Source organism: Ixodes scapularis, unplaced genomic scaffold (genome assembly GCF_016920785.2).
Source record: "Ixodes scapularis isolate PalLabHiFi unplaced genomic scaffold, ASM1692078v2 PGA_scaffold2__306_contigs__length_199485367, whole genome shotgun sequence".
Lineage (NCBI taxonomy): Eukaryota > Metazoa > Arthropoda > Arachnida > Ixodida > Ixodidae > Ixodes > Ixodes scapularis.
The window spans coordinates 49670713-49685011 of NW_024609857.1; the positions used below are offsets into that span (position 1 = coordinate 49670713).

The 14299-nt window shown below is 45.2% G+C and overlaps 1 protein-coding gene across 3 annotated transcripts in view; it reads left to right on the forward strand.

The window, feature by feature from the left end:
• LOC8037015 (translation initiation factor eIF-2B subunit delta) overlaps window positions 1-14299 on the forward strand; it is a 62479-nt gene that overhangs the window by 6315 nt on the left and 41865 nt on the right. For all 3 annotated transcript variants that reach the window (XM_029989171.4, XM_040502990.2, XM_042291857.1), the window contains 3 exons: window positions 254-481; window positions 10611-10728; window positions 13207-13321. In XM_029989171.4, the coding sequence (XP_029845031.2) occupies window positions 254-481; window positions 10611-10728; window positions 13207-13321 (461 nt within the window). The remainder of the gene's footprint in view (window positions 1-253; window positions 482-10610; window positions 10729-13206; window positions 13322-14299) is intronic.

Sequence of the window (14299 nt, forward strand, 5' to 3'; positions counted from 1 at the left end):
TTTGTTAGCACTGTTCATTGTGATGCAGTCACCTTGCTTAATCAAACACTGTTGATCTTGTCAAGCAAGTTCATTTTTCGATTGCATTGATTTTTGTAAACAATGTGCTTGGCTTACACACCTTATGTTGGCTTTGCTCGAACTGTCCTCTGATTTTAGGTGGGTGCTTGGTTGGCTTTTTATTGTAGCTTGCAGACTCTTCAGCTTTCTTTATAAATCCCGGATGATGTAACTGGTTACGTCTCACATGCAGAGAAAGAGGCTGGCGGCAAAAGCAAGGCAGACCTTAGGGCAGAGCGCAGGGCTCTTCAGGAAGCACAGAGGGCCGCAAAGATGCAGACCGCCGTGAAACCAGGCAAGGAGCCTGGTTCAGAAGATTCTGCTGTTGGGACACCGGCACCTCCAAAGAAAGCTGTCACCGGACAAGCTTCCTCAGATGCAAATGTGGAGGGGAAGGCATCCAGGCAGGACCAGCCACAGGGTAAATGCAGGGCACATTTCAGTCTTGACACTCCTCGGTATGATTACGGACTGAAAAAGTAGAAGATGGGTGTATTACCAGTTGTCTGATAAGCTGACACCATCCCTTAGGGATAAGGGGAATCAGGGTTCTGAACAAACTCCCTAGAATCTTGTTGATTGTGGAGAACGGCTAGCTTGAATGACTGATGTCTGTTTCCTTGGGTTTGTCCCACGCAGCCCAAAAAGCTGCCAACAAAGCCGGTGCTTTGAAGTGTAGTATTGGGTAGTTATCTATATGAAACCAGACCAAATCCCACATTCAGATTAGCACTGTTGCACACTTCTGGCGATTGTTTTCATCAAACACACACACTGCACTGCACCACATCTTAAGTGACCTTAAGGGGCAACTCTGGTCAATATTTTTTTAATTTGGGATTGCAGCTCTTTTCAGCTAAGGCAGTGTCCCTGAATTTTATATGTATAATTATTTTTTCTGCATATTGTATGTAGTTTTATAGATATCTTAGCACTAAGTTTGGTTTCAGGTGTCTATGGCAAAACGGAAACTATCTGCTAGAAGTATGGCAACACTGATCATCAGCTGTACGGCTGCAATGTGATGATGTGACGTCATACTGGTGCTACGGTATGCGGTACAACCAATCAACCGCAGCTCCACTGCGACGAGACGTCACAAGGCTGCTACGCCATTGTTCCTTGGCTAAAGGACAACCCGCTTGTCGCCCGCTAAAGAGCAGCTGGTCGCATCTTTAAAATCGGTTTTAGTGGAGTATGCGGCTTCATTTTGACGTAATATTTCGTTAAAATCACAGCTGACGTAATATTTCGTCGGCTGTGATCATATTTTGTGCCATTAAAGCGATACAGATTCATTTATTTTTGTTTCGTTTTTGACTGGAGTTGGCCCTTTAAGCAAATGGCATACATAAAAGGTGGCACCACCTTATGGTTTTTAGGATCAAGCAAGTAGTAGTAGTATGTAGAGGCAACCTTCGATTTGGCATTCCTGAGTCTATTCTTTAGAGGGCAACTACGCTCAATTCCGAAAATTTTGGGATAATGAATGATTTCACATTAAAAAGCACTAGTAAAAGGCACTATGCCATTTGCTTCGTGAAGAATGGGATATATATTATTAAAGGGCAACTCCGCTCAATTCCGAAAAATTTAGGCTTCCATGTGACTCACATTCACAAAGTACTACTAAACAACTCTACGTCTTCGGATTCGCGAAATGTGGAATATTATTTGTGTAATCCTAATTTAAACATCAGCAGATACCGAAACCGAAACTTCGGTTGCGTCAAGCAACATTGGTCTCGGGTCGTCAGAGTCATGGCACGTCACGTCGAACCACGTGGTCTTGTGACGTTCGGGAGGGAGCGAGAAACGGGACACGCAACGCAAACAAGTCTTTTTTTTTTTTTTTTTTTTTTAATTGGACGCGGGCAGGTCGCTTTGCATGGCGTGGACGGTGATGGCCCGGGGGAGAGGGGAGAAGGGGAGAAGACGAAAGAGGAGAAGGGGAGCGGAGAAACAGACCGATAAGCGTGCAGGGCAGCGCAAACTAGCGCATCTGCGTTACGGTGATCACGTGGGCGCCCGGTCAGCCAACACCGGGAGGAGAAACTCATGACGTCATTGTTCAATTTTACTCTGAGAAGTAAAAACAAGCAAAACGTGAGAATGACGTACACATGTCTCTGACGTAGTGGTTCAACGTTGGCCGCTCCAACTCCGTGGCATTGACTGCGCTGATGATTGCGCCTCGCGCCGCACGCTAGAGTTGGCAGATTTCGGCGATTTGGCTCGCTTGAAGGTTTGCTGGCCAGTTTATTAAATATATAAACGGAATTAGATCGTAATATTTGACATGGGGTCTTCCTATATGATACTGAAGAGGGCTACATAGTTTTCTAAATATCAAAAATGAAGCGGAGTTGCCCTTTAAGTCTAACCTTAAACATGAGCAGAAATCAAAACCAAAACTTTGGCTCCGTCTGGCAACATTGGCTTTGGGCTGCCAAGAACATGGCTGTCATGTGGTATGAGATGTCACGTGATCCCCTACGCAAAGACAGGCGAGATTGAGGCAGGCCACCGTTGGGGCGGGCGTGTGCCAGGCGCAAGTGTCGTCTGCACCCAACTTTTCACCATGTTTTGGTGTCCACGACATTCAATGACATTTGCATAATTGTGGCATTAGTATGCACATGTAGTGTGAACGAAACTCCAAGAGACAAGAATCACAAACGGTGAGACGACGATGGCGGTTGTGACGCAGGACATGGTGGTAACAGTTGGACGGTCGAACAGCTCTTAAGAAGCGCACTGCGCAAGCGTGTTACGCCAATCATGTGGACAGCGCTGAGCACTGAGAGGAAACGTTGCTGACGTCACCTATTATATTTACCTGGAGAAGTGAAAACAAACAAAAGGGGGCAATTGTGATGACATTTAGCTCAATGTTGGCTATGCCAACACCGTAGCCTTGACTGCACTGTTAGTTGCGCTTCAATTCTCCCGCTAGACTCAGCCGATTTGAGCAGCTTGGCACGTTGCAAAGTTTGCCTAACCGTTTAAGAAACATTTAGACAGAACCAGGTCGTAATAGTTTGTGTGGTCTTCTTAGGTAATACTGAAAAGAACTGCATTGTTTTTTTCAAGAACAAAAATGAAACGATGTGGCCTTTCAAAGCAGGGCTCTCAAACTGCAACATCCTAGAAATTTTCTTGACAAGGAGCCTTGTGCTTTTTGTAAGTGGTTTTGCCATCTTTAGCTTTCATTTGCATATACGACTACTTTTGGGCCCACACCTGATGTTGTAAGAAGATTTAAAACACCATCACACCACAGTACTCGCAGTTTTAAATAGAAGGAGAGCAAGCACACCATCCTTACCCTTAGTGAAAAGACGGTGAGAGTGCAGGCGAGCTGGTGGTAGCTAATCATGTCGTATTACACCTGAGACTGCGGTGGAAGAAATCGGAAGAACTTTCAGTAGAAGGAACAGACACAGAGAACGTCTCTGTTCCTTCTACTGAAAGTTCTTCTGATTTCTTCCACCGCAGTCTCAGGTGTAATATGACATCCTTACCCTGTTGCACAATTCTCTACGATCAACAAGCATATATAAAAATATCTTCATACTGCAGATTTCGCTTCCCTGACGATTTTTACAGTGCATTATTAGAAAATATACTTTTAAAGGTACTGTCTGACAGGTAGGAGCCCCAGCTCAAAGCTTTATCTTTGGCACTTTCTCCTCATGAGCAAGAGTTTGAGCAGCCAAGGTGCCTCCTTGGGCAAAGAGCTCGTACTTGTAGCTTAGTAGTGGTATTGCCATTCCGGTAGATTTATATAAGAAAAGAATGAGAAGCCAATATTTAGACAAAGCAATACTACTCCGTCCGAAAGAAAAGAAGAATAGTGCAAAATGCTTGAACACGTTATGTGAGCAGAGTTCCTTTTTGAGCGGAAATAAATTGGCGATATAAAACTGTTATTCGTGGCCCACGTAGCGCTCAAGGCATGGGAATGGGGACTCGCAGCCGCAGGATGCTTGCGGGCCACTTCCCAGGCAGTCATGTGCCGCATGTTTGAGACCCCTGCTCTAAAGCATGCCTGCAAGCAGTCAAGTGCAAACACCTGTGTCAAATACAAAGTACCAATAGACTCCAGAGTTAAGAGATACCGTTGGGTTAGCATTCATGTCAAAGGAGTGCTACTGTTAACCTTTTCACTGCCAGATGTTTTTCTAGCGGCTCCTCACCCCTGCCGGGCTTTTCTCGCATGCTGTTTCAGCGGACGTTTCGTGCTAGTAACTCAGCAATGGTGCCCTTTCTTGCATGCACCATAGCATTAGACAGTTAGAAATACATTGAATTCACATGCTGTCACGTCTTTCCACTAATGTATACGGGGTCAGTCCGCCGACGTAAATGTGGCAAGTGCAGGACGCTGGAGATGGTTTGACTGCTCAGCCATTGCATCCATGACATTCTGCGTCCACAAGCCATTTAGATAAGATGCTTTATCGTTATCGCTTTCATTAGAGTCAGAATTTATCAAAATTTGATAAGTGTGTTCGCCCTCAGAGGGCAGGCGCACGTGCCATGGCTGCGCTACCGAGACGAAGCGATGGAGCAGTCAAAGAAACATGCGCTTCACTTGTTGCCTAAAATTTAACCTACAAGTTTTGTGCTTTACACGAGTTGCCTCGGGAGTGGCAGGCAGTGAGCTTAAAATGTGAAACAAGTGTACTCGGGCGTAGCAGAGGATGTGCATTTGGGCGTACCCAAGTCCTCTCAGTAGTGTTAGTGGGAGAGTTAAACAATCAGGGAGACGACGAGTAAGAATGTCCAGACGCTCCTGGACCGGTTGCCTTGTCAAGTACCACCCTCTGCTTTCTTAATATTATGAAGAGTTTTCTACCTTTCTTACACCTCGTATTCAGCAGCTTGCACGTTTCACAATTCAGAAGTGGGATGAGCCACGACTGCGACCATTCAATGAAATACTACCAGCTGCAACAGCAACGGAAATCCGAGCGAGTCCGCTAGGCCTAAGGGACGGTGGGCGGCCTTTGAGAAGCCGGGTATCTACGAGTCCAGTCGCTTGCTGGCATTTAGCATTACTGGTCGACGATACAGAACCAACAATGCCGTGGGCAGCAATGGCAACAGTACTGGCCAATGCTTCTGTTGAGATACGAGAGGTTTGCGAGAAGATTTTTAGGACACATTTGCCAAGCCGCCTTAGCAGTGACTCCTTCGACCAGGCTAGCCATCATTTAAGATTGGGGATGAACCTTCAGCCACAGGGTTGGACGAGTCGAAGGGAGAAGCCGACGACGAGCGATGCAACCGCCAAGTGACACGTGCCCCGGAGGAGGCGAAAACCATGAGTGCGAAAGACCGCACCAACCAAGGACCTGATGTAACAGGACCTCTTGGACGAAGGAGCTGCTGTAACTGGACCTCTCAGATGAAGGTTCTGCTGCAACTAGACCTCGCAGACCAAGGACTTGGTGCAAATTGTCAATGTGCACCGCCAGCCTCTCCAGCGTGTGCAGCACAGGGGAGTCCTGAGGCTTTAAAAGACAGTAGAAACACAAGTTTAGTTAGCACAGTTGAATTTCAGGATGGCAAAATGCTAGGGCTCGTGCGAAAGGTGCATTCAGACAATGAGGAAGACGACAAGTAAGAACATTTCCCACCGAGTGCTATCCTTCCCTCTGTAGATGTTATGGAGAGCTTTCTACCTCTCCAATGCCTCATATTCTGCGGTTTCCACATCTAACAATTGCATTGCCATTGTACTCCAGTAAACTTTCGTTAATTCGACCTCGATGAGACCTCGAAATTTGGTCGAATTATCCGAATAATGGAATTAAAAAAAGGACAGAAGAATGCTTAAAATTAAGCTTCCTTTTATTGCCCACAATACTCACGGTTAAAACGCGTGTCTAAAAGCATGCTCCAGAGAACAGCATAACTAAACGTCACAACCCCGAAAAATTGTGCACTACAAAAAAGAAAAGTAAGTTTTACGAGCTAACTGTGATGCTGCGCAACCAGACCGTCGGCGACAGAGAAAAATAACAAAAAAGAAAGGAAAAGAGAACCGGCGCTTTCTGACGTGCAAGATGGACCGCACATGCGCATGATGCTATAGAAAAGCGCTTTGAGAGCGGGCTCCAAGAAAGCTTTACGAGCTGACTTTGGCGCCGGGCGGTCAAACCGTTGGCGACAGAGAAAAATAACAACAGAAAAAAAAGGAAAAGAGAACTCGCGCTTTGAGCGCGCGCTGAGTCTGCGCCCGACCACGTGCTTATGTTCTCCGCGCCACTCCACGCCAGATTGGTTGTGCGCTGGCTGGCGTCATTCGCTACGGTTCATCTCAATGGCATAGAGGAGCAGGCTTTGCAGCAAAGGGCCCGTGTTTCGCCGTACAGTGGTGGTTTTTCTGCCGTGGTGCCCTGCAATGTGAGCCCGTGCGCATTCGATGCGGATTCTTCCCGAGTTCAAACTATCAAACGTTTCTTCCCATAGAAATGTATGGGCGCTCGCCGGGTCTCTTGAACACGATTGAATTAACCGAGGTCGAACTAACGAAATTTTTCTGTACATGTTGTACGTTTTATATTCAAGGGTGTTTTTTTTTTCTTTTCTTTCCTGTGACTTCGTGTTCGACCCAAACACCTACCACAACTCTAAGAGAGAGCTAGCAGTATCTGTGAAGAAACGTTCAGCAGAGACCGGGGAATTTCACGATTGCTTTCAGTTTCTACATTATCTACATGGACGTTGCTCGCTCTGTTGACATACACCAGCCACTTCGACAATGCTATTAGGCCCAATGCCGTCGTCTTCAGGATCGGCAAAGGTGAGGGAGCAACCTCATTGCCGTCGTCATTCGCATCATCAAATGCTGCAATGTCCCGATCAATCGGTTGCAACTCTCGCACAACTGTTTCGTCGGAGACACTTTTTGAGGTAACTGCATCTTTGGTGTTAACGAAATCATCCCGAGTCTGTTGGTGTCGATAGCTTGTGTCCCCAGGGATAGGATGGTGGCGTGCTTATCCTCTTCACAAACCTCGGTTGAAGGAAACAAAATTCCAGCTCTGGGATTCAGTTTTTGATGCTAGCAGGCCTGATTTCCATTCAGTAGGCCTTGAGCATTTCCATAAAATTTCAGAGGGAAATTTTCAGGCTGAGCTCCTGAATTGTAGGCTTGGTTTAATATTCCCTTCCATAGCTTTCCGTTTCTTTGAAGTCAAAGCCATCTCTGACATGATGACCCAAGAGTGTCTGAAGATCATGAGCGTTGACAGTCAAGACAAGACTCGAGATCACACCTGACTACGAGGCAACGAGCCGACAAACCTTTTGAAGGAAGAACAAAGAGGAATAAAGCTGCGGAAACTCTGGGATTGGCGGACTCCACGCGTGCACAAATTACGGAAAAGATAAAAAAAAAAAAAAGAATTGAGTTGAGACCACCTCCAACATGATGACCTGGGAATGTCCGAAGTGTGTGAGTGCCTACCATCAAGACTCAACACAAGAGCGCCCCCAAAGGACAAATGAGACAATAAGCCGGCAAACCTTCTGAAAAACGCACAAAGCACAAAGAGGAACAAAGCTGGGGCAGCCACAGGCTTGGTGGGCTTTGCCACTTCACAAATGCACAAATTATGTCAAAAAAAGGAAGGACAAGAAAATTGCCAAACTATGGGGCTCGGCTAGCAGAGTGTGGGCATGCCATGACCTTGAGAGAGCTCTTAAGATCTAGGCGGTCATGGGCATCTTCTCACCTGTGCGTTGAACCTCCCCTCCCCAAGACACTGGCTACATGCTTTGTTGGCCCCGGTAAACGTTAACAGCATCAGTTGCAGCAGCACAGCCAGTGCCGCAGTTCATTGTGTTCATCCTAACCAAAACTTGCTCGCAGAAGTGGCCGTTCAAAGATAACAGTCCTCTGTAGGGTTCTTTCAAAATATATTGGATAATGGGAACTTGTTATACAACCAATAGATTTAAGTGAGGCCATTAAGGGGTGTCCAAGCAGAGTACTTCGAAATCTGTGAAGCGACACTCCACTGCCATATGAAGTGAAAGTTAAAACAGTTGAAGTCTGGCAGTCCATCTTCCATTTGGGCAGCCACCAGGCAAACATCACGGCTTTCCTCCTCTCCTCCTCTGCTCTTCTGCGACGGGTCATTTCTTGTTTCCATACTTTATAAACTGCATTTGTTTCTTTTCTGATCTAAAATACTGAAAAAAAACTACTTTTATAAATAATTGAAACGGTTTGCACCACTTATACAGTCAAACCGTGATGTTACGAAGTCGGTAAAATACGGAATTTACTTCGTTACATTGAAATTTTGCTACATAGAAATTCAGGGCTAACAATAAAGAAAGTTTCCACAAATGTTTCTCGGGTGCACAAAACTCACCGAGGACGCCTTTATTTCGGTTGATACTAGTCCGTCACCTTTTTCTGGGACATTTTTGGCATTATTATTGGCATCCCACGATGTTCGCATAGCCAGACGGCCTGCATCGTGTCTTCGTCTTGCTGTGTGCTTGCGAACTGCCTCTAGACATTGATCGCGTCCACCACTTCACGGTTACTGGGCACATCGCAGGTGTCTTTCTCCTCAGGCTTGATGTTGTCCCCGTCTCGCAAGTTCCCACGAACATCGCTAGCTATCGCCTCGTCTGTCACCTCCTCCTTCGCAATGACAGCAGAGTCGGCGAATAGAAAGTCGTCGAGGTTGACGTTATTAGGGGTGGCTTCATCGCCTTCAAGGCTTTATCGCCCAGGACAACGAGAAATGCACACTTTTAGTTAGGCCTCAAAACGAACTACACAGCGCAAACGAAGCCGACGGACGAAATGGCAGCGGCTCTAGTGTCCTCTAGTGGCCGTTGTGTACACCCCACTCGCCAGATTCGACCCGTTTCACCCTTTGCACTTCATTGGGGGCCCGTTTCAACGCATGTTCTTCCCAAAATCGCCTTTGTGACCCAAAAGTTTGTGCCGAATTGTTCGTGAAACTTCGTTACATAGAAATGTCGGCAAACGGGTCTTCGTTACATGGAGGTCAAAAATACACGGCGTGCATACACTTGCGGTTACAAAAAGTTATGTACTTCGTTACATCGAGGGTTTCGTTGCATGGAAGTTTGTTACATCGAGGTTTGACTGTATTTTGTATTTCGACTAAAAAGAAGCTTTTAGTGGCCCTGACCAGTAGTAAGCCCAGGACCAAAGACGTCACATATCGCGCGCTTTCGGCACCGCGTGTCTCCCTTGTAGGTGGAGGAGGCTTCCGCGTCGTCCGGTTAAAATATGGTGCTCTAATATTTAGTTAGTCTCTTCGTGCCCGCTGGCTTGCCCAAACCCCGAGAGACGTGGAAACCACAAAAAGATAGACTCATATGATTGCAGGGCCCCTTTAAGTGATTCACTCACAGCCAAGGAGGTTATAATGTAAACATCAACAATATTTTATAAACACTGAGGCCCGGTGCATATCGCATGTCAACAAACATTTTTTTTTTTTTGCTGGGCCGTTGGGCGGCAAATTGAAAGTATGTAGCATTGTGCACTGCCGTGATGAAGCTTTGCTATGCGAGTAGCTGCATAAATCTCACCGGTTGTCCTTCCGCAAGGATTTCGCTTCACCATTAAGGCTCGCATGCATGACATTTCTAATTTTGCAGTAACGTGAAATAATTAGTGATCCTCCAGCGCTCACCAAACTGAGAAAGCGACGAGTTTTGTTCGTTGGTCACCGTCGCAGCAACAACGACCGTATGGAAGAGGATCTGAGTGTGCGGACTCTGATTCTCTGCACTTCAAAGCAGATGACGAAAGCGTGTCGAAGAAAGTAGAGCCGGAATCCTCCAGTGAGAGCTCATACGTTGACTTCTTTTCTAGAACGCTTCCCTCTTACCCACTGGTAAAGAAAAAGTACATCTGGGACGTTCAGGTGATGGAGATGGATTTAAGGGTTACTTACAGCAGGGGTTCTCAAACTGGGTTCCGGGGAACACAGGGGTTCCACGAGCTGGTCTCGTGGGTTCCGCGAACACCCAAATTGCCACCCCCCCTCCCCCCAATCCACCCTCTCCCGCCGCAGGCTGTGCGGCAGGACCATGCAAAGCGCCTTCATCTCACTTTGTACTGACATCGCGATTGATATGGTGGGGATATATGGGAAGCAACACAAGCAAAATTGCCTACAATTGTGCATCTGTTGCTTCTCGGTCGGCAAATATAGAGGAAGGGGGGGTGGGGGGGGAGGAGTGTTCCGTGGCAGTTTTTGAGGCTTCGTGGGGTTCCGTAAGACCAAAAAGTTTGAGAACCCCTGACTTACTGAAAGGCGGTGCAAACACGAAATGCTCGCGCTGCCAACATTGTTTTCCAGGCGTGCAAGATGCTATAAGGGCTGTGAACAGCTTTTCATTCAATGCATGACTTTGTTAGTTGTGGTTCTCTGAAGTAAAAACTTCATGGCAGCTTCTATTTTTAATCTACTCTCGACTCTTCTTTGCCATCTTTTTTCGTCTTGTTTTACAGCTTCTTTCAACTTGTCTTTTTGCAGATGCAGCCAAGAAAGTACCGAAAAAGAGCACTGGGGAGGCCAGAAAGCAGAAGGAGCTTCATTTACTCTCGCACCTTGAGCAGAATCCTGGGACGGTTGACCATTTAAGGTCCTATGGGTATGTGTGCAAAATTCACCACACCTTATCCATCCATTATTGATTTCAGCTTCATTATTCGAATAACACTTGCAGAGGATATGTTTTGCAAGACAATTGAGCTGTTTTCTTGAGCTGAAAAGTACACAAACTGTAAGAGCATGCACTAATTCTGAGCAGGAATGAACAAAATAAAAATGTTGCTCTAAGTTCAGAAATGTTTTTACTGTATGACAGCACCATGCTCCGAAATTGCAAGTGAGCATATACCTGTGCAGCTCCTATTCTTTTTGCAAAGGCAACCCATGCAAGGAGGAGGTGATCAGAAAGTGAACTATGTATTGTGTAGATATTCGTATTGCATTTGCAAGCAGACTAAATGACATAATGTTCTGCTTCATCTCTAACAGTCACTGTGAAAGGGAACGGCTATGGTTTGCTTGCATCATTATTTTACAGGTGGGCTTGGTCTAAGCTTTTTGCATTTGACCTTCGATGCAACTCTCACACAGATATCTTAATTTTCTATAAAAAGAAAGTTCCAACAAATCCCTTTATGTAACAAGGCCTTTTCATCTTTGAACGTTTGGCCCGTTCACATTTAGGGATCGGCTGGAAGTTTCTTTTCATGATACTATTATGATTTTAAGCTAACCAGACAACGGACTTCTATAAAAAGGTTTTAAGTTTAAACAATCTATTTTAGTCACATTTAGGGCTGTAAAGAACTACCGTGTTTACTCAAATGCAGCTTAACACTTCTTTTAATTTTATGTTCAGAATTAGGAGTCTATTTTTAATCGTAATCAATGAATGTCAGTTTGTAAGGTTTGACCAAATTTCCAAACTTGTTGCCGAACTAACGCAGATGTTCCCCCACATCAGCTGCTATTCCTGGCACTCTGACACATAGCAATGAAGCTCAACATGCCTGCTGATGCAAGACGCTTAAGCTTGACACGTGCCTGCTGCCCTCAGTACATGATTGCGAGCTTTGAATTCCACGTGAAATTAGACTAGCAGAACTAACGGGACCAAGCACAGTAGAAGGGCTCGCATGTATAGGTGTAAAAGGTGTCAAGATAAATGAGTGATTCTGAAGGCCTTAATCCATTTTGGGCGTGTTCGGGCGCCAAGCGGCAAATGCCGGCATTTGATGTTTGGGTACACCCGGGTGGGAGAGGGGGGTTAAACTTTGCCTACTGGTCATTCTGGTCGGAGCTTGGTGTTCTTGCATTCTCGCATGCTCTCAAACTCCTCTTCCTCAGTTCCTACCTTTAATAACCTCTTGAATACATTGTATCTAGGATTCTGTGTTTTCAGAGTTTATTGCTCGTAAAATTCGGAGGAGGTTTTTTTGAGTCTATTTTTCGCTGAAAATTCTAAGTTTGTCGGACATTATTTTGTTAGATTCTCAATTCCTGGAAATTCTGAGTTTATTTTACTGCATTCCCAATTTATAGAAAATTGAACACAAAATAAATGAAGTCCGGGCATGACCCATTGTCCTGTAGGAATCTTGATCTAAAAGGCAAACCCCTTTTGTCAGTGGTTTGAGATTTCAAAGGTGCATCTCTTCAGGCTAACTGACACTTGTACTCTTATGAACTTTATTTTTAAAGCACCTTTCTTTTTCATTATAATTTTTTTGTGACCTTGAAAATCGTTTTTTTTTTTTTTTTTTTGATAAGTCTGAATTGACGAAACTTCTACCGGTGACTGGTTCTTTGGATTTATCCGAAAACACAGAACCGTAATTATATCCTGCCTTCAGGTGAACGATGCAGGCACACGGTGTGCATGGACGCCTGCCTTTTCTTACTGCCCGCACGCCTGTAGTCCCTACCATAACAAATACAATGAACTACTTTTGAACTATTGAAGCCTATTCCAAGGTTAAATCGGGACAACAGAGTCAATGAAAACCAAATGGAAATTGCTTGATAGATGTGTATTGGTAGCTGACACTGTTATCGGGACATTTTTCAAAATCGGGACATGTCCCGAAAATCCCAGCTCTAAAGATCCCTCAAGCGAGGGTGTTCATACAGGATATATTACAGTAAGTAAAGGATGTATCAATCAGGTTCTAATCTCATTTTATACTGGGGTGTGGACAGGGAGATAGGAGCAGTGAGCATTGCCCAGAATGTTGGTGTTTTGCAGGGAAACATCACATCATACTGACGAACCGGCAAAAAAAAGGTTTTGAGAGTGTTACATAACCAATCTCCTGCGATTAGCTTATCTGGTCTCTCCCGCCTTCGTCGTTTCAATTTGTGTCTTTTGGTGTTTGGCTCCTCATTCCCCTTGCTCCTTGTGGGGCTAGAAGGAGGCTTGTATGTGTGGGTTTGAAACAAATCCTAGAATGATTTCTTCAACATTTAGCGGAGTCACTTAGCTGATGGGCAGGAACACAACTCGGGCTTGCTTTACAGTTTCTATGATGTTGTGCATTTGTTGTTATGTTTAGAAAAACAAATTGCCACACTCTCTTAGACTTTCAGGTTCTCAAATTCATCCGGCTGTCCTGAGGATTGGTCTGCAAATGGCAGAGGGAGTCGTCACAGGATCAAACAGGCGCTGCACCAAAATGCTTTGCGCCTTTCGCTCGGTGAGTAGTCAACCACCTTTGGGCAGCAACTTGGGTTAGATTGGTTAGTTTTCAGTCTTCGAAGAACCCCGCGAAACATGACGGGGACAAAGAACAGAAGAAAAAAAGCTAGTTTTTAGGGCGCATGTTTTTTTTTGTACATTGTGTTTTTTATAATATAAACAACGCGACTGACAAGGACAAAGAAATACTGGACGACACGAGCGCTGACAACTGACGGTTTCATTTTCATGAAACCAAGAAGAAACAAACAAAAATGACCCTGCACTCAAAAGGCAGTCACGACCGCGCATGGCAAAGGCTTTCGGCGCCTTCCCAACATTTCTTCTAATCAGTGACGCAGTGCATACCCATCACCTCTATCTAAAAATTCTGCCTCGCTAGCTAAAAGCACCAAGGATGCTTGACTTCCGCAGGTTGGGCCTGCCTTTTTTATGTTGAATGCCTTGACTATTTCCCGTGCTTTTTTGGTCTTTGTGCCTAAAGAACACGATGGATGGCCTTCTCCATACTGGGTGGTAGAAGCAGTCTCCGCAATGCAATGTCAAGTGGGAGCACGCTGTTTTTGCCAAAGAGCTACGATGTGTTAAGTAGTTCAACTGTCAGTCATGCCCATTTGGCTGTCTTACCTGTAAGTTAATTTTTAGCAAGTCTATGCATTGGGGTGATCGATGCTGCTTGACTAACGGTAATGACAGTGCATAGCACAAGTGAAGCGGTATTAGTGACGAATACTAGATGATGCATACTTAAAGGCCAACATTCAACTTCAGTTTTCTGCAGGAAAGATAATCCCCTCTCCCAAGTTGGGGCAAGGTAAAAAGTAGACAGGATGTGAGAAAAGTAGAGGAAGACAAAAGGTGGAAAGTGCGAGTGTATCTTTAATCACTTTTTACTTTTTCTCAATGAACCATATTTGCTTACATAATGAAAGCACCCCCCACAAACGATTGTCAGTATTGTTTTTTTCTTTTCCCG